This window comes from Barbus barbus (genome assembly GCF_936440315.1).
Source record: "Barbus barbus genome assembly, chromosome: 28".
Lineage (NCBI taxonomy): Eukaryota > Metazoa > Chordata > Actinopteri > Cypriniformes > Cyprinidae > Barbus > Barbus barbus.
This window is the reverse complement of record NC_136756.1, coordinates 26118267-26137594: the sequence shown is the minus strand read 5'-3', so window position 1 is coordinate 26137594 and position 19328 is coordinate 26118267. Positions and strand designations below refer to the sequence as shown.

At 34.9% G+C, this 19328-nt stretch overlaps 2 protein-coding genes across 5 annotated transcripts; one reads left to right on the top strand and one right to left on the bottom strand.

The window, feature by feature from the left end:
* Positions 1–2832: 2832 nt before the first annotated feature.
* LOC306848440 (uncharacterized protein) lies at positions 2833–11244 on the bottom strand. Of its 4 annotated transcripts, XM_079382987.1 has the most exons (6): positions 11098–11239; positions 10094–10226; positions 9148–9279; positions 8813–9052; positions 7151–7451; positions 2833–2938 (listed from the first exon to the last, which is right to left on the bottom strand). In XM_079382987.1, exons 2-5 carry the CDS (start codon positions 10203–10205, stop codon positions 7192–7194), a joined length of 744 nt encoding a protein of 247 aa, XP_079239113.1. In that variant the 5' UTR covers positions 10206–10226; positions 11098–11239; the 3' UTR covers positions 2833–2938; positions 7151–7191. The 4 variants fall into 4 exon arrangements, with proteins under 4 accessions (XP_079239113.1, XP_079239112.1, XP_079239114.1 ...); XM_079382986.1 differs by lacking the exon at positions 2833–2938 and having other exon boundaries at positions 4290–7451; positions 11098–11244; XM_079382988.1 differs by lacking the exons at positions 2833–2938; positions 11098–11239 and adding an exon at positions 9340–9924 and having other exon boundaries at positions 4290–7451; positions 10094–10219.
* An 840-nt stretch (positions 11245–12084) lies between these two features.
* cxxc1a (CXXC finger protein 1a) lies at positions 12085–18461 on the top strand. The gene is made up of 15 exons (XM_079382885.1): positions 12085–12290; positions 12795–12907; positions 13018–13118; positions 13315–13442; positions 13569–13724; positions 14411–14554; positions 14910–15020; positions 15763–15950; positions 16035–16242; positions 16491–16598; positions 16727–16776; positions 17422–17518; positions 17607–17759; positions 17944–18091; positions 18207–18461. Exons 1-14 carry the CDS (start codon positions 12288–12290, stop codon positions 18088–18090), a joined length of 1707 nt encoding a protein of 568 aa, XP_079239011.1. The 5' UTR covers positions 12085–12287; the 3' UTR covers position 18091; positions 18207–18461.
* The last annotated feature ends 867 nt before the right edge of the window (positions 18462–19328 follow it).

Genomic DNA, 19328 nt, shown 5'->3' with positions numbered 1-19328 from the left:
CAGCTATGCGTTTGTATGAGTGTTTTCATGTTTTAATGCAACTCCATATATATTTTTGCAAACATCTGAAGGACAGAATGCTTGAAAATGACAGTATAGTGCTAAATAATATAGTTTCCACTTTTCAGGATCATTCAGGCCTCAGTTTAGCCCCCAAAACATGACAAGGTGAACAAGCCCTGGTCAGTTTGTTTATTTATTAAAAAAAATATTTTGTGCATTTATTTCATGTTTTATTATTTATTTTGAAATCTCATTAATAATTCTGATCAGATTCTCATTAATGCAATACAGTAATGAATATCATCCTGTCGGGACTCAATTAGCATTATTTTTTTAATTAAACTAAATAAATTTAAAGCCATATAACAAATGCTTTAATTTAAATAATATATCATTAACTGCATTACAGTAATAAACACACAATGTTCTTCTAATGAGATCTGGGGGGACCTATCCTGGGGTATCTATCTACCCATCCATCCATCCAAAAACTCTTCATGGTCCTAAAAAGGCTTTCTTTTATTAATGCAATATAGTTATATTTTTCTTTTGATTTAGAGTGAAATATGCAAATTAATCCACATGTGAAAATCGATATGAAAAATTTCTAGGTACATTGGGCCACTGTTTTATTTATTTATTTTTTCTTCGAGTGTACTAATACCATCTGTACACAGTTTTATTTGTATTTATGAAGGTTGCAATAGCAGTTGTTTGTCCAGCAGAGGGCAGTAACATCACGTCTTTGTGTGTCACTCATAAACTGAACTACCAAGTGAATTAGTTTGGTCTTGTGAGTTAAACTACAGGGAATGCTGTTTAATTGTCAAACTCAGCGCTGCCGCTGAATTTGTGTTGGTTTAGCCTGACCACAGTATAACACCATATTATTGTTATTCCAGCTCCCCTGCTATAAAATGTGTTTCTGTTTCTTCTGAAATCTCACTTCCCCATATTAACTGTGTTAGTTTTGGACGAGGCCTGCCTGGGCTGCGCTGCATTCTGGGTAGATCTTCTCGATTGTGTGTTTTAATAGTTCACTTGATCCTTCATCAGGGAGCAGGAGTGTCTTTTATCACGGATAGGAGATAAAACACTGGGATGGGAAGTGTCCGCTTTGTTCTGAGATGAGATGCCAACTGGGCTGTTTTTATTAGCACTTTGAGGCAGGCCAAAATTATTTTCCAAGTGTGAAAAAAATCAGAGTCCCAGAGTAATTGAAGCATAAATCATAAAGAAGTTGCCTGTAATAAAATGCAGGCCAAGCTGTGTATTGCATTTAATTCAAACTAAGCAAATGACTGTTTGCACAGGTGGGTATACTTTTTAAAATTAATAATTAAATTAATATTTTTATATAGGCCTAGTTTTATGTATTTCTCGATAGTTTAAAATATTTTTGTAAATATTTATTTTCATTGTGTTTTTAATATGTTAATATGTTTTAATGTTGTTAATATTTAAGTAATATTTTGAATAATATTTGATATATGTGTGTATATATATATATATATATATATATATATATATATATATATATATATATATATATAAAATTTAAATAATAAATATTCTTATTACATTATTTTAATTTAATATGCTTATGTTTAATGTTAATTGTTTTTAACTATAATTATGTTTAATTGTTTTACATTTTATATATGTGTTTTATATACATTTATATGTATACACACACACACACACACACACACACATATATTTATATGCATATATATATATATATATATATATATATATACACATACATATAAATATATATGTACAGTGGTGTGAAAAAGTGTTGGCCCCCTTCCTGATTTTTTATTTTTTTGCATGTTTGTCACACTTTAATGTTTCAGATCGTCAAACCAATTTAAATATTAATCAAAGATAACACAAGTAAACACAACATGCAGTTTTTAAATGAAGGGTTTTTTTTATGAAGGGAAAACAAAATCCAAACCCACATGGCCCTGTGGGAAAAATTCCTCCACAGCGCTGTAACAGACTCATTGCAAGTTATCGCAAACTCTTGAGTGCAGTTGTTGCTGCTAAGGGTGGCCCAACCAGTTATTAGGTTTAGGGGGCAAGCACTTTTTCACACAGGACCATGTGGGTTTGGACTTTTTCCCACCTATGTATATGTGACCATGGACCACAAAACCAGTCATCAAGTCAATTTTTCGAAATTGAGCTTTATACATCATCTGAAAGCTGAATAAATAAGCTTTTCATTGATGTATGGTTTGTTAGGACAATATTTGGCTGAGATACAACTATTTGATCATCTGAAATATGAGGGTGCAGAAAAATAAAAAATATTGATAAAATCACCTTTAAAGTTGTCCAAATGAAGTTCTTAGCAATGCATATTACTAATCAAAAATTACATTTTTATATAGTTACGGTAAGAAATGTACAAAATATCTTCTTGGAACATGATCTTTACTTAATATCCTAATGATTTTTGGCATAAAAGAAAAATGGATAATTTTGACCCATACAATGTATTGTTGGCTATTGCTACAAATATACCCCAGAGACTTGAGACTGGTTTTGTGCTCCAGGGTCACATATATATATATATATATATATATATATATATATATATATATATATATATATATATATATATATATATATATATAATATGCAGTTAGAATATTTTTATTTGAACTTTTAATGAAAGTTGGTCCATATTTGGTCCATCTAGGATTTCTTAAACAAGAGAAACAGCATCACTGTAAAGGACAGAAGTTTTAGACGTCTTATAAGTGTGGTTTTCAACCTTGAGGGGCCAAATAAAGGAAGTTCTGATTATTTCTTCACCCCATTTGAATGTTGCGGTGCTCCTCGGCCATGAAGAATCTGCAGAGTTTGTTGTTCTTCATGGGTGAGAGTCTTCACGACGTCAGCACTCTTTCTTCTCCAAAACCTTGAATGAACAAAAGGAGGATTGTGGTCAGTCGTCTAGCGAACCCTTCATGCAGCCCCTGAGGAAAAGACGTCACAGATTACAGGAGACTCGCCAGATGCTCAGTTACATTGGGTTTGGAGTTCGTCATTTGTAAGCCACTACAACAAAAGCATCTACGAAATGCATAAAATAAGAAGTTCACTTCAGTTTGATTTCTGCTACTAGTATAACAGGAATATAAGGGTCTAAGTAGAGCAGACCTACTGTCCTACTGACATGTTCAGCTCTGGCAGGACATTTGGGCTTTGATGTATAAAACTGCATTTTGTCTTTTTTGGTGCAGTGATGCTGAAAGCTGCTTCCTGTCCCAGCAGACACTGAGTGGCGGCAGCTCTTTGAAACAGCAGGCAGGAGCGCTGGGTCAGAACCGGGCCTGGATTAGGGCCGTGTGGCCTATCCTGTCGCCCCAGCACTGTCATTTCAGTCACTTCCTCCACTTCCTGTTGACGCCACTTGGCACCATCTGTACAATAAACATTGCCTTCCTGCAGCCCACGGTCCAGGAGGTAAGACTCATCTCCACATGCAATCAACCTGATTGCTTTATATATATGGGTCAAAGACGAGGCGTCCTGTTTCGGTGTCTGCATCAAATTCAGTTTACAAAGGGATTTCATAAACATAAAAAGCAAATGAAATGCAAGTATCTACTTTAATGTTTCAAATAACTTTCATAAAAATATGGGTGAAATAATGTTTTATCCTCATTGAGCGTAACAAATGTCAAAACAAAAGAAACACTTATTCTAATCTGTACTAAAGAAAAAGTGATCATATTAAATGTCATATTTTAAATGATTAAAAATGTCTTGCAGACAAATGGGTAAAATCTAGTAGTTTTAAGGACAGTGGCAATGATTGTTAAAGACTTAAAATGACAATTAATTAATTTGAGTCTTTTAATGTCATCTATAATGTCGTCTTTTTCTAAATATGTCTGACAAGATTTTTATATATATATATATATATACAAACTATATAAATGTCATTTTAGTGGGTATCTTCTGTAAATCATGGTAAAATGATAGACATTATTTTTTGCACAGATAAAAAACTGAAAACTTAAACTTTAATTATAGTATTGTTTTGATGCTTAAGAAACATTTATTATTATTATTATCAATGTTGAAAGCAGTTGTGCAGCTTAATATTTTACTGTGGAAACTGAAATACCTTATTTAATATTTTGATGATGAAATAGTGTTAATTACAAATATAGTTTACATATATGCACATGCATATGTTATGGATAAATGTTTTGTATTATCATAATTAATTAATAAGATTAGCTCTCTGTTTTTTTCTTTTTGTGCTTTTAACAAAACAGATTGAATGATAAAATGAATGATAGATAGATGCATTGCTGTCTACAGAGGGTCAGAGAGCTCTCAGATTTGATCAAAAATATAAAAAAGTAAAAAAAAGTAAAGTCGTGACGTATTGTCAAGTATGGTGACCCATACTCGAAATTGGTGCTCTGCGTTTAACCCATCCAAGTGCACACACACAGCAGTGAACAAATGCACACACACACACACACCGTGAACACACACACCCGGAGCAGTGGGCAGCCATGCTGCGGCGCCCGGGGAGCAGTTGGGGGTTCGGTGCCTTGCTCAAGGGCACCTCAGTCGTGGTATTGAGGCTGGAGAGAGCGCTGGACGTTCCCTCCCCCCACCTACAATTCCTGCCGGCCTGAGACTCGAACCCGCAACCTTTCGATTACGAGTCCGACTCTCTAACCATTAGGCCACGACTTCCCCACATATCTTAATTTGTGTTCCGAAGATGAACAAAGGTCTTATGGGTTTGGAACGACATGAGGGTGAGTAATTAATGACAAAACTTTCATTTTTGGGTGAACTACCCCTTTAAGTGCTTTTAGCGAATTTCCATCGGAACTTCACGTAATCTTTTGATTCCGATCGGAACTTCGGAGCATGTATCTCGAATCTTTTTTCTGATTTATTTTTATTCTATATTTATTTATCTTTAAGGCAATAGTTACAAACACAAAACAAAGAAATAAAGTACACACAAATACAAATCCCTTAAGACAAAATGAACTGTGGTTTTACTATAGTAGACTTCTACTATAGTAAAACCACACGTAGTAATGCCTTTAACTGAAAATTGAGTGTTTAATCTTATTTTTATACATTACTGACACTCTATCCTCCAATTTGATACGGTTAAGTGCCTTGACACAATCTGTATTGTTAATAAATAAACTATATAAATAAAGCTGACTTGACTAGTAATCAGGTTTTTTATTTTTTGTATAACCAGTTTTATTACAAATACCATAGTTAAACTATTTTTAAGGACACAGGTTAAATATAGAGACTTTCTGTGTGGGTACTTTGCTAAAACAAATAAATGACATCATCCTAAAGTGACAAAAACAGCAACTCACTTCAATATCTGACTTAATATATTTATAAATTATGTCCATACGCTTAGTTTGAATTTTGGATTAACTCAATTTGTCGCTTGCCCTCTTCATATTTAAGATAGTTTCCAAAGTCAGACATCACTTGTTATGATTTTCAAGGGTGTAGAATTTAGTAGGGATGCCATGACATGTCCCTACCAATATCCAGTGACTACTAAATTGTCCCTAGCAATAATATTGATTAAACAATTAAATGTCTGTTGTCTGCCACTATGTCCCCACCAATGCCAAAATCAAACCTACACTGCTAAACACATTTTCAAATATTACAATTCGTTATTTGCTGACTTATATAATCAATAAATCAGTGATGGAGGGCAGATGTGGCGTTTTTAGCTGATGTTTATAATGTGTAACCCACAGCGGGATGAAGGGAGGTGGTGTCAGTAGAGCTTGCGTGGCTTTTGTTGGACTCTGTCCCTCTGCCAGATTCAACATCAGCTCTCTCTAGAGCAGTGCCTGCTGTCTAAACACTGGGCAGAGTCATCTGGAGAAAGCCTGCGAAATTCAACATGCCCGGAGGAATATGCAAGCGCTTATAGTCATCCTGACGGGTTATTTTTGCAACGCCTAGCCTTCCTGCCACACACACTTTAGATAAGAGTGCTGAGAACAAAGCCTCACGCCTCAATCTCAGCTGTCATGCTAAACTCTTCAAAACACAGAGAATGTATTATTAAAACACAATGTTTCTTCAGGACAAATTAAATTCAAGATTTTTTTCTTAGCAGCATAAAATCACAGTTGATGAAAATGTTTAATGCAGGCATTTCAAGCATGCATGCTTGCTTCATTATTAATGTAGAAGAGTCTGACACATCTTTAAGCTTGCTGGAGGAAAACTTTAAATCTTAAGCTCTCACAAGGGCAAGAATTATTCCACTTAAAGGTGGATTCTTTTGAGCACCAAATCAGCATATAGAATGATTTCTGAAGGATCGTGTGACACTGATGACTGAAGTAATGATGCTGAAAATTCAAGAATAAAATACATTTGAAAATGTATTCAATTTCTATTGTATTTTTTGACCAAATAAATGCAGCCTTGGTCAAAAATGTTAAACACGATTTTCTTACTAATATTTGTTTATAATAATTAATTCTTAAATCATGATACATTTACTTGAGAAGCAACCTAAGATATTAAGACTTGTCTGAAATAAGCAAAAAGTGAGTTTATGCTTAAAACAAATCAACTTAATTTAAAGGGAAAACAAGAATTGTCTTATTCTTATTTTATGCATAAACTCACTTATTTTAGATTTTTTTCCCCCCAGAAAACAAGACCTAATACCTTAAGTACCTGAAGTACTTTGATTTAACAAGGTTTAGATAAATCATGTTTTGCAGCACTGTCAACTTTTGAACGGTAATGTTAATGCAAGTGCAGTAAACTAAATCTTTTGCTCTTCACTGTTAAAGATGAAGTGTGTCATTTCTGTGCCACTAGTTTCACCAAACAGAATTTCAATAGTGATAAAGAATTCCTGAACTAATGCCTTTGGTCAATTCTCCAATAAGCGAAGCAGTGATTCACATTTAAACATGGATTTGTGTGCATTTTAACAAACACAGAATAACACACTTCAGGTTTAAGGCCTCAGAGAGTAGCCTCGTACAGAATAGGCCAACACTGATCGATGCAGCAAATTCCTTCTTCATACTGAATAAATACAAAATGCGGGATAACAATACAATATATATCCAACGCTTACAGTCCTTTGAGCACTTGATATGATTCTGTAGAGAATCCCGTTTAGGTCGGGAAACAGATGGAGCAGCATTCCAAACAGATCTCCAGACAGTCTGAAGACTGGCAACAGTCCTCCAGTATCCCACAATCCAGCAGGGCAGAGCAGGTGTCCTCAGCGCAGCACGCCAGACCACCGGTGGCCGCTTCCCCACAGCAGCAGAGAGCGTCACACTCCAGACCGCAGGCCAAACACTGAGCCACGGCCGAACACCACGACAGCACCTCGCAGAACAGACAGGCCAGGATGCAGTGCGCACAGCAGTCTGAAATCAGACACAAACATACTGCGTTTATGACAATATTTGAAACAATTTGACATGCAATGATATAATTAATTGGACTGTCATATTATTTGAAAGATTTAAAACTGTAGATCTAATGCAAAGGACTTTTTGATGTTTTTGAAGGTCTCTTCTGTTCCCCAAGACTGTATTTATTTAATCAAAAATGCAGTAGAAACAACAATATTGTGAAATATTGTTGCAATTTAAAACAACTGTTTTCTATTTGAATCATTTAAAAATGTAATTTATTTCTGTGATGCAAAGCTGATTTTTCTGCATAATTATTTCGGTCTTCAGTGTCACATGATCCTTCAGAAATGCTGATTTGCTGCTCAAGAAACATTTCTTACTATTACTTTTGGAAACGGTTTTGCTGCTTAATATTTTTGTGGAAACAGTGATACTGTTTTCAGAATTCTTGAACAGAAATGGGGGAAAAAACAGCATTTATTTGAAATAAAAATGTTTTAATATTATAAATGTCTTTAGTATCACTTTGATCTATTTAATGTGAAAAATAACTATAAAAGTATTACATATTGGCTTTATTTTAGAATTTTTTTTGAAATTACAACATCCTGCCACTGTGCAATTTTTTTTCCAAAAATGTTTTATGCACTTTTATGCACTTTTTCCCCCCAACCTTTTTATGCTTTAATTTCTTTTGTGTGATGGTTTTAACTTTGATGTTAATATAATCAAGAGAGTTACATTATAATTTTTTCACAGTATTCAAACTTTACTGGCCTTTATTAGCATTTAGTTATGTTTACACTTATATTACCCTCTGAAAACTTACAGCTGTCTTTTTTTCTACATTCAAAAATATTGACTATAAATAATGTAGTAAACAAGGTCATTTTTGTAAGTCGTTTCTATTTCAAGCACACAAAAACATAGTGATACCACTAGAATGTTGTTATTTTATCTATTTAAATCATGTGAATTCCTTCACAACATTTGAAAAAAATGTCACAAACTCATGATTTTATCAAAACAGAGTGTTTAAAGTCACTGATATCTAATATAGAAGAATATATTTATCTGCTAATGTGAGTTAGTCATCAAACAGAGATGTTTGACCTAATGGAAAGAATTATCAAGCGCTGACGTGAAGGGACCATTAAACACATGAAGATAAAACCACAGGCCCGTCCTAGTGTCGCTGAAAGATAAGACCAGGCCCTATATTTACGAATAGCCCTGTGGGTGGAGGCCTCTTTTCAAACATGCCCCACGTGCTCTAAAAATACATAAAAATATTGACACTAAATGGTTGATGGTTTGATTATGGGTTGAACCAAGAGATATATTTTTGAAAGAGCTAATGATTTTCTTACCGTCTCCAGCTACTCTCTGTATCTGCGAAGCATCAGCTTTGAAGCTCTGCTGGCTCGTGGAGGTGGAGGGCGTGTGTTTTCTGTGAGGATGTTTGTGTCCGTTGCACTTTGCATGTCCGTTGCATTTCTGTTGTGTTGTTGGGCGAGGTGTCGATCCTCCTGATGAAGAAGCCGGCGGTGTACGGATGATAGCAGACCCATTGGCTGGAGGAGAAGAGCCATTGGGAAGACTGGGCTTCACTGAAATGTGTTCAATTCACATTTTAATATAGGCCTCTTAAAATTCAGATAATAAGACATTTAAATACATTATAGATTGTATAAAATGTAAATACCATTGCCTTTCTCTATTTTGCGTGAAATTGTAGGCATGTGGTCAGGAAGCAGTAAAGCGTCATCATTGGTTGTAACACCGTCTGTCAGCGACTCGTTGCTTCTGCTGTGAACAATCTCAGCTGAGACAGGACCTGTTAGTCACAGACAATTATTTAAAGGAATAGTTCATCATAAAATAACAATGTACTTACTCTCAGGCCATCCAAGTTGCATATGAGTTTGTTTCTTCATGAGAACAGATTTGGAGAAATCTAGCATTACATCACTTGCTTGTAATCGATCCTCTGCAGTGAATGGGTGCCGTCAGAATGAGTGTCCAAACAGCTGATAAAAACATCACATCAATAATCCACACCACTCCAGTCCATCAATGAATGTCCTGTGAAGTGAAAAGATGCGTGTTTGTAACAAACATATCCATTATTAAGAGGTTTTAATTTTAAACCATCACATCTGGTCAAAAAAAAACAAAAAGTGTCCATAACAACGCTTCCTCCAGTGAAAAACTCAATCTCCTGTTGTTTCTTACATCAAATTTTTTTTTACTGTTTTGGACTTTGCTTGTAGATGCTGTGCATTAATATTATGGATAGACATTAATTGATGGACTGGAGTGATGCGGATTACTTGTGGATTATTGATGTGATGTTTTTATCAGCTGTTTGGACTCTCATTCTGATGGCACCCATTCACTGCAGAGGATCCATTGATGAGCAAGTGATATAATGCTACATTTCTCCAAATCTGTTCACAAACTCATCTACATCCTGGATGGCCTGAGGGTGAGTAAATGTGCAGCAAACTTTCATTTTTGGGTGAAATGTCATTATGATTTCAAATATGTTGCCATGTAAATGTTACAATTTTAAATACATTTTCTCCAATGCAAACTAAGCTTAAAAGCTACATATGCTCAAAAATATGATTCATAAACATCCTTCTCACCAGTGATGTCAGGGGTGGCCTGTGGTTGTGTCGTGTGGACATGATTCTCCTGGGGCACGACCCTGTCTGGTGTGCCGTCCTGCTGTTGGACTTCCATGGCTTCTGTCTCCATTTGAGACGCTTGACTCTAACTCTGAGAAAACATCCAGAAAGACGCATTTAGCACAGATGACTGTGTGGAGTCAGTCTGGGTGTTTGTGGGGTAAGGGAATGCTAATGGAAACCTCTAATATGATGACTTTTATCCCCCAAGACAATCCAAGAAACATTTCAAAATGTGACGAGTGCACGAAAGACAATTATGCTGCTGCTCTGAAATGATCTGAGGTGATTTGGGAAGGTGACTCATCTGAACATCCTAATGAGTCAGACAGATCTGACAATATTATCAAAGCCCTGAGTCTTAAATGCTTGTAATTATCTGACCCTGATTCTGAATCAATGCATGTTCCAACTGTACCATTGCTAATATTTTTTTAATGTTATTTAATACTAAGTGTCTATAAAATTAATTAGAATAAAATATATCCGATGCTAATGAGATCTAGGTAGCCTACAGATTTTTCTGAAATATAATAAAAGGACAGCACTTTTAAAACATTGACTAATACTTGCTTTAATATTCCTTTTTCAAGGTAAATTAAAAATGCACCCTTTAACATTAACAAACATTATAACATTGATATGATTAATGTATATTTTAGATGTAAGACATGACATATTAATTTATTTACATCTATGTATTGAACAGAAGCGATGATTAATAATAATTAGTAGTATCACAACAAACAGTGTCGTAAATGTGTGTGCATAAAAGATTAACGTTTGAATTTAATTATGCAAAATATTGTTTGTCTAAATTAACCACGCGTTATTTGGAAAATTAAAGTTTGTACATACATTTGCACTTAAAGAAGTAAACTTTCAGACTCTCAATTTCTACTGACCCAGAATGAAGCGAAATTACCAAAGCATAAAGACACAAGGCTGAATTGAAGTTTTACCTTAACTCGAATAACTCCAGTCTTGTACCGAGGACGTTTTAATTGACTTTAATTCAGAATGAATGCGCGAGCTGCATCTGCTCTGAGCGCGTGCGCGTGGAGATCTCTAGCGCGTGCGCGTGCACGACATCCTTCCTGCACTGCAGGGAATGGACAACTTTAGTAACTATTTATTTTATTTCGTTGTGGTTTATCACGTGATTTTCCAGCAGTACTGTGCTAAAACAGAAAAAAAAAGTCCTAAAATGAAATTCTGGTTTATATCGCATTTATCAAACTTTCTGACTGTTGTCTGACGCTATTTTAAGGATTAATTGTTATTCATAATTTAATAATTATATTACTGACTATATTTACTCCAATTTCTTTCAGGCTTTCTCTCTGAATTGGTATTATCAGCATTAATTAGCCTACATAATTATAACACTCTCATCTGATTCTAATAGTAGAAATATTAATAAACTTTTCAACAATCAAATCACTTAAAACATTAACTCAATGCAAAATACAGGTATTTTATTAGTGTTAAAATATTTATTTGTTTGTTTATTTTACTGAATAACATTAAAAGGAAATGTTTGATCTCTTTTTGCAGCTACCAAAGTTTATTTTATATCATTACAATACTATTATCGTTTTTATTAATATTTTTGTATTACTATTTTCCTTTTTTATTTTAGGTTTAGTTATAATTTGAGTAATTTTGCTGTGTATTATTTATGAAAAAATGTTGACTTGGGAACTACCTGAAATAAATAACGGTTAAGGTTTATATATATATATATATATATATATATATATATATATATATATATATATATATATATATATATATATATATATATATATATATATATATATAATTTCATTAACATTTATTTTACGTCAAGTAACGAAAATGTATTTTATGGTTTTAGATTTAGTTAACTTTGTCTGTGTGTCGGTGCGCGTCACGTCCAGTAGGTGGCAGCGGATCATTTGTCATCTAAACCGTAGAAGAAGAAGTCAGAGGAAGCGGAAGTACATGTTGTTCTGCTTTGTAAACAAACGGAGTGAAATATTAAATTAATTCACTGCACACCTGTTTAGTTCACCTTGGTTATGACAGCCTATTAGTTTTTGTGCTTCAGATGTTCTGAATGACTGTGGTGGCATTCCTTTCTTTTGGACATTAACCGGACAAATCTGTCATGGTACGTGAAATATTTGTACAATTGTTGTTGTTTTGTCATTATAATAAGAACTGGGCGGTACAGTGGTACAGGTGTATCACAATATTGAATCAAGATATGTGAAAGAATACCATGGTTCTTGTCAAAAACATAGTACTGTTTTGTTAAAACGATATAAAAAAAAAAGGTCAATAAAGCTGGTGTGTGTGTGTGTGTGTGTGTGTGTGTGTGTGTGTGTGTGTGTGTGTGTGTGTGTGGAGAGAGAGAGAGAATGTAATACAAATGTAATGACAGCTTACACAAATGTGCCATCGTTCAAATGGAGGTTTGGCATCGCAAAAGTATCAGAGAATACATAAAATGTAGCAGCATAATAAACTGTGTTTATACAGTATGCAAAATATAAATTGTACAGGTAGACTGTATAACAGGAAACTTGTTGATACGTAAATGTCTGGATTGAAGTAGTTACAGAACATACAGATAATGTAAAATTAAATGCACATTCATTTCCTTCTCTTATAGGACAGTGAAGTGTCAGATTTGGAGCAAACTCCTGGACCGGAGACGAGTCTGAACCGGAGCAATGCACCTGTTTATTGTGTTTGTCGCAAACCAGACATCAACTGCTTTATGATGTAAGATGTGTCTCTCTTCAGGTGTTTGCATGCAGTTTTTTAAGGATGCTTTTTCTTTGTAAAACTAAATATTTTTAGTTGCGTGTTTCAAGTTATTTTCATGTACACAGTGGCTGTGACAACTGCAATGAGTGGTTTCACGGAGACTGCATTCATATATCAGAGAAGACGGCCAAAACTATCCGTGTTTGGTACTGTGAAAAGTGTCGAAGTAAGGAAATTTGAATTATTCATTTTATTTTATATAATTGTTTTTATTTGTTTTGTTTTAAAAATTCTAATTCAATTTATTTTATTTTTAATTATTAAGACTTTATGATATTTGTTTGTTTATATGTTATTTTTTTAAAACTGTATGACAGTATAGCATCAACAACAGCCCTGAGTATGTACATCCTGCGATCTAGGTAAAAATGAATCCTTAGAGATCAAATTCCGCCCCAAGAAAAGCAGAGAGAAAGAATCGGAGGCAGACGGGACCGATAACCAGCAAGACACTCCGGATTTCAAGTCGGATGGACGTCGTGGGTCACGGGTGAGAAAGTTTGATTGATAAAGCTACTCTCTCGTACAATGACCTTTGTGAAGACCGTGACTGAAAAAAAGTGTTGTTTGTTGACCTTTGGACTGGCTGTGGGGAATATTTGGGATTTGTCCTCAGATTAAGCGCTCAGCTCGCATGTGTGGAGAATGTGAACCCTGCATGCGCACAGAGGACTGTGGACTGTGTGACTTCTGTAAAGACATGAAGAAGTTCGGTGGCCCGAATAAGATCAGGCAGAAGTGTCGGCTGAGACAGTGTGAAGTGCGCGCTAGGGTGAGTTTCACTTTTCTAAAAGAGACAACATCCAAGTTATAGTGCCAGTGATTTGTCTTTTCTCTCATATGCCTTTATGGTATAATGTTTCTTGAGCCTGTGTATGAAATGATGCATTTCAGCAATTATTCCCAAATGGTTCTGTAAGTTTTAAGATGTTTTTATTGATTGTTAGTAGTTTCCATTTAGCAGACATCAGGGCAATTTCAGTACACTTATTACAGAGAAACTTAGTCTGAAGTGAGTCTGGGTTATTATAGTTAACTAAAACTAAAACCATAAAAGCATTTTTGTTACTTAAAATAAAAATAACAATAACTGAAAAATAAAATAAAGTCTTAAAAACTTGCATTTCTTTTATTTAATCTAGTTGCCAAGGAAACATTTCTCATTTTTATTAAGTTTAAGTTCATTTACTAAAATAACTGAAATAAAAATAAGTTACTATATAGATAGATATTAAAATATGACAAAGACGTATCAAAATTACTAAAATTTAAATGAAAATCTAAAAAAAAAAAAATATTACACATTTTTATGTAAATTCAAATAAATTAATTATTTAACTAATTGAAGCTATTAGTTAAAACTATAATAGTATCTCAATTGAAATAACCCTGGGACCTACAACATTTCCGTTTCCAGCCCTTTTTGAACCACTATACATCCTATTTTTAATTTTTCAGAAAATGTTGCGAGTCAAGGATGAGGAGTGCTCCATGTCTAAGGGCAGAGATTATCAAGATGGCACGCTGTCTGAAGACTACAGTGAGAATGAGCTGGAGCTGTATCAGCAGTACTGTGCTGGAAAGTATGGAGACCACAGCACGGTACCTGCTTCTCCTCACTCTCACAGCACACTTAAGAGCAACATAAAATACCTTTTTACCAAGATAGCCCACTTGGATATCTTGGTTAAACTTCTGGAGACAGATTTCAAGCAATGCAAGAACAGCGCCTATGTTCTTGAATGGGAAACAATAAAAATCTACTGTTTGCAAAATGTATCAAATCATCAATAAAACCTCTAAATGTAGCTTCCTTAGATCATGCTAAATGTTTTTTTAGGTTGATGCATGTGCAGTAAATAAATTACTCAATGTCTGTAGGATGTGATTGACGATACTTCTTTTGGTAGAAATGGTTGTGCCTTAACTTTTTGTGTTTGTTTTTATTTTTAACCAGGGTTGGAACAGTGGTGATGATGATGATGGTTCATACGCTGATTCGTCTATGAGAAAGAGAGCTGTTAAAGTCAAGCACGTGAAAAGAAGAGAAAAACGGTCTGAAAAAAAGGTAAAGACTTAAAAATATGTAAACTTTTATTTACATAAATTTTTATTTAACCTGTAGACAAAATATTTAAAACAAAATGTTAAAATATACATTTTACATTATGCGTTTGTGTTTTTTGATGTGTATCATATTTGATGCATCAGGTTATGTGGATCGTATGGTAGGCTAGACGAGAATATAGAGCTCAATTTTATTCAAAGGCCCAAACTGAGTAAAAACATGCGGAATATATACAGCAAATATATTTGGTGCAGTTGCTGATATTCATATGGCCAAAAAGTAAGAAGAAATTGTGAAATTTACAGATGCATTTACAGTATAGCATAGTGTAAATATCAGATGTCTCACTGTATCGCCCAAAAACTTGGTAAGGTCTTGGTAAGGTGATATTTAAAATCTTATTTTAATTATCAAAACTCTGTGGGGGCAAAACATAATGCAGTGCGATCAAATGACAATTGAGAGACGTACAAATAAATGGTTCATATTAATAAAAGGAAGGTTCATATTTGATATCCACATTTTAACAAAAAAAAAAGATGATGTTTGGATGATCAAGTAAATCTAGTTACTTCAGTCTAGAAAGTGACTTCAAGAAGAAGTTACTTCAGTCCAGAGAGTGTTTAATATTGCTAACTATATAAATGTAATTCTTAACCTGAAGAAGGACTTTTGAACAGAAGGCATGTGTTTTGGCTTGAAGCAAATTGTGCTTAAAATGGACTTTGTTTTCATTCATAAGAAAGAGGAGAATAAGTCTCGGAAGCACAAACCCAAACAGAAGCACCGCGATAGGGTGAGACACACTGAGCGGGCAGAGGTTCGGGACAGCGGAGGAGCCAGACAGTGTCTCGGACCCGGATGTGTCGTAGCTGCACGCGCCAACTCCAAATACTGCTCTGATGACTGTGGCATGAAGCTCGCTGCAAAGTAAACCTGGAAATGCTTTGCATTTGTAGAGAGTTGTATGTAGGAGATTAGACAGACCCTGAAAATGTCTTGTTGTCTTGCCAGTCGAATCTATGAGATCTTGCCCCAGCGTATCCAGCAGTGGCAGCAGAGCCCGTGCATCGCTGAAGAACAGGGTAAGAAGCTTCTAGAGCGAATCCGCCGTGAGCAACAATCAGCTCGCATGCGACTCACTGAAATGGAGAAACGGTTCCACGAGCTGGAAGGCATCATTGCTAAAGCCAAACAGCAGGTTGTGCATCACGATGAAGAGGTGAGGGCCTTCATAAACATAGTCCAGTGCATTGGTGTCAGCATTCTGTTGCTTTGAAAACACTGTAAATACATTATAATGGATTTGTTTATTCTTATATTTTAAATGAATAAAATGCAATTAAATAAAATGTAATTTACTCCTGTGATGCAAAGCTAAATTTGCAGCAGCATCATTACTCCAGTCTTCAGTGTCACGTGATCCTTCAGACCACATAACAGTGCCCATTGCTTTTCTTTTCCCCACAGGTCAATGAGGGCGATGATGACACAGATTTGCAAATCTTCTGTGTGTCCTGCAGTCACCCAGTTAACCCCAAGGTGGCGCTGCGTCACATGGAAAGGTGCTATGCAAAGGTATGTTGTACTAAGGTGTCTGTTTTTACTAATCATGATGCATAGACCTTTAAACAGTGGTCACATGTTTTAGTGTTGTGTTTGTAAAATAATGTGATGTTCATGTTTCGTCTTTTCCTTTTAACCAGTATGAGAGTCAGACATCATTTGGCTCCATGTACCCCACTCGCATAGAGGGGTAAGTAAATATATGTATGTGTGTATGTTTTATATTCATAATTGTATTTTTTTAGATAAATTATTTTCCATGTTTTTGAAAGAAGTCTCTTATACTCACCAAGGCTGCATTTATTTTATCAAAATACAGTAAAATTTTTCAGCACCAATACTCCAGTCTTCAGTGTCACATGATCCTTCAGAAATCATTGTAATGAGCTGATCTGCTGAGACATTTTTTCTTATCATCAAAGTGGAAAACTACTATACTTTTTTTTTTTTTTTCAGAATTCTTTGAGTAAAACATTCAAAAGAACAGCATTTATTTGGAATAGAAATCTTTTGTTACATTATAAATGCCTTTACTGTCATTTTTGACCAATTTGATGTGTAAAATTAATCTTTCAGAATATTTATTGACTATATGCCTGGAGTTCTCATCTAATGTTAACATACTTGTTTATTTCTCAAGAGTACTGTTAATTTCTTTGTATTTTGTATTAATTTCTTTAATTTAATTGTATTTAATTTCTTTATATTTTGTCATATATGTAAAATGAAGGAATCATTACATGCTCCGTTAGTGCCTTTTGAAAATAGCCGATAATGTTTTGCACAAAATCTTTAAGTCTCATATTATTTCTGCCCTTTTTCTCATGGTATATAGTGCTACACGGCTTTTCTGTGATGTTTACAATCCACAAAGCAAAACCTACTGTAAGAGACTGCAGGTTCTCTGTCCAGAACACTCCAGAGACCCAAAGGTACTTTACCACAGGCATTTGATACATAAACACCCAATCTGCATAGATATTAAGGACATTATTCGTAACTGTGAATGCATGCATGCAGGTCCCTGCGGATGAGGTCTGTGGGTGTCCATTGGTTCGTGATGTATTTGAACCCACTGGAGAATACTGCAGGGTGTCCAAACGCAAGTGTAACAAACACTACTGCTGGGAGAAACTCCGCAGGGCCGAAGTGGACCTGGAACGAGTCCGAGTGGTCAGTGCATATGCAAAGGAATCATTTATTTGAAGGAAAGAAATTATTTATTTGGGCCAAAGGAAATAGTTGTGTAATGATAAACTCAAAGCCATTTCAAGACAAGATTGCATTATCCTTCATCAGTCTTACAGTTAATCTTTAATTTATTCACTCATTCCCATTATCTCTTCTCTTCCCCTAGTGGTACAAGTTGGATGAATTGTTTGAGCAGGAGCGCAATGTAAGAACAGCCATGACAAATCGTGCAGGTCTCATGGCCCTCATGCTGCATCAGACAATCCAACACGACCCAATTACCACAGACCTGAGAACTAACAAGGACAGATAAGGTTACTCTCATTCCCTTTTATCATATTTTCATCTTTTATCCATTCCGTTTGCACATGATGTTCAACCATGAAGCAACTCTCCTGACAGTCTGAGGTTTTGTCTTTGATCTTACAGAGAAAACGAACCATTGCTGCTGAAGTCGCCTCACGTTTGTGAAGAGTCAGTGTCTTAGTAGTTGAAACTGTATTTCATGAACGACACTAATTATGTTTCTGAATTGTACATGCATTCATGTAAGCCTTGGCTTCTCTCTCTGAATGGTGCTGTAACAACACTGAATTGTTGTGCTTACATTTTTTAGATTTTTAAACAATCTCATAACCATGTATTGAGCATTAAAAAAGTAAACTAGAAAAAGCTTGACATATTTTTCTTGCTGGTGAAATGTCTGTTACTTGTCTTTAGATGGTATTTCTTGAGCCTCTACACTAAGGTATCATTATTAAGGGTTTGTTGGGTTTTCTATAGTCCAAATTTGGCCAGATTATTTTAACATTTTCTAGACTAATTACAATGATAAATCTGACCAAAGTTTAGATTCTGGTGCGTTTAAACAGTACATTTATTTTTCATATAGGGTGGCATGATTGATTGAAAACTGGCTCATTCAAAAATATGTATTAAATATTATTTTTTATTTTATTTTACTTAATTATAACTCTGCTCCATGTGATCTATTAGAGGTCACTAGAGAGTAAATGTTAAAGTACCACTTTCTCTATATATAGGCCTATATTAGATATATCTCATCGGGTGAAACTGAAACAAAGGCCCTTCAGTTATAACACATTATATTTGCCATAGCAAAGATATGTTTATTTGACCCTGATAACTTTTGGCGTTTGAATTTGATAAGTTATTCTTTTAAATAAATAAAGTCCCTCTCGGATTTGGATTCTAAGTATGTGCAAAAGTCATTTGGTATAATTTTTGGTAAGTATCTCCGTAAACTAATAACTCAGATATGCTCGGAACAAAATCTGGTGTTATTAATCTTGGATAAAGGGCGATGGCACGCTATAATTCACTGTAGCGATGCACGAGACAGCGATTTTCATATAACGCTACACACGCTTATCAAATAGACCAACCAACAAACTCCGAGGACCTGCAGTTACTGTTATTCTAGCTTTATTGTTTTACATTAAAGGAGTATCGCTGCAAGAAAAACTACCGCTAAATATAATTGTTCGAAACCTCGGTCAGGACCGACTTCCCACGATGCTTGTGTAGCGC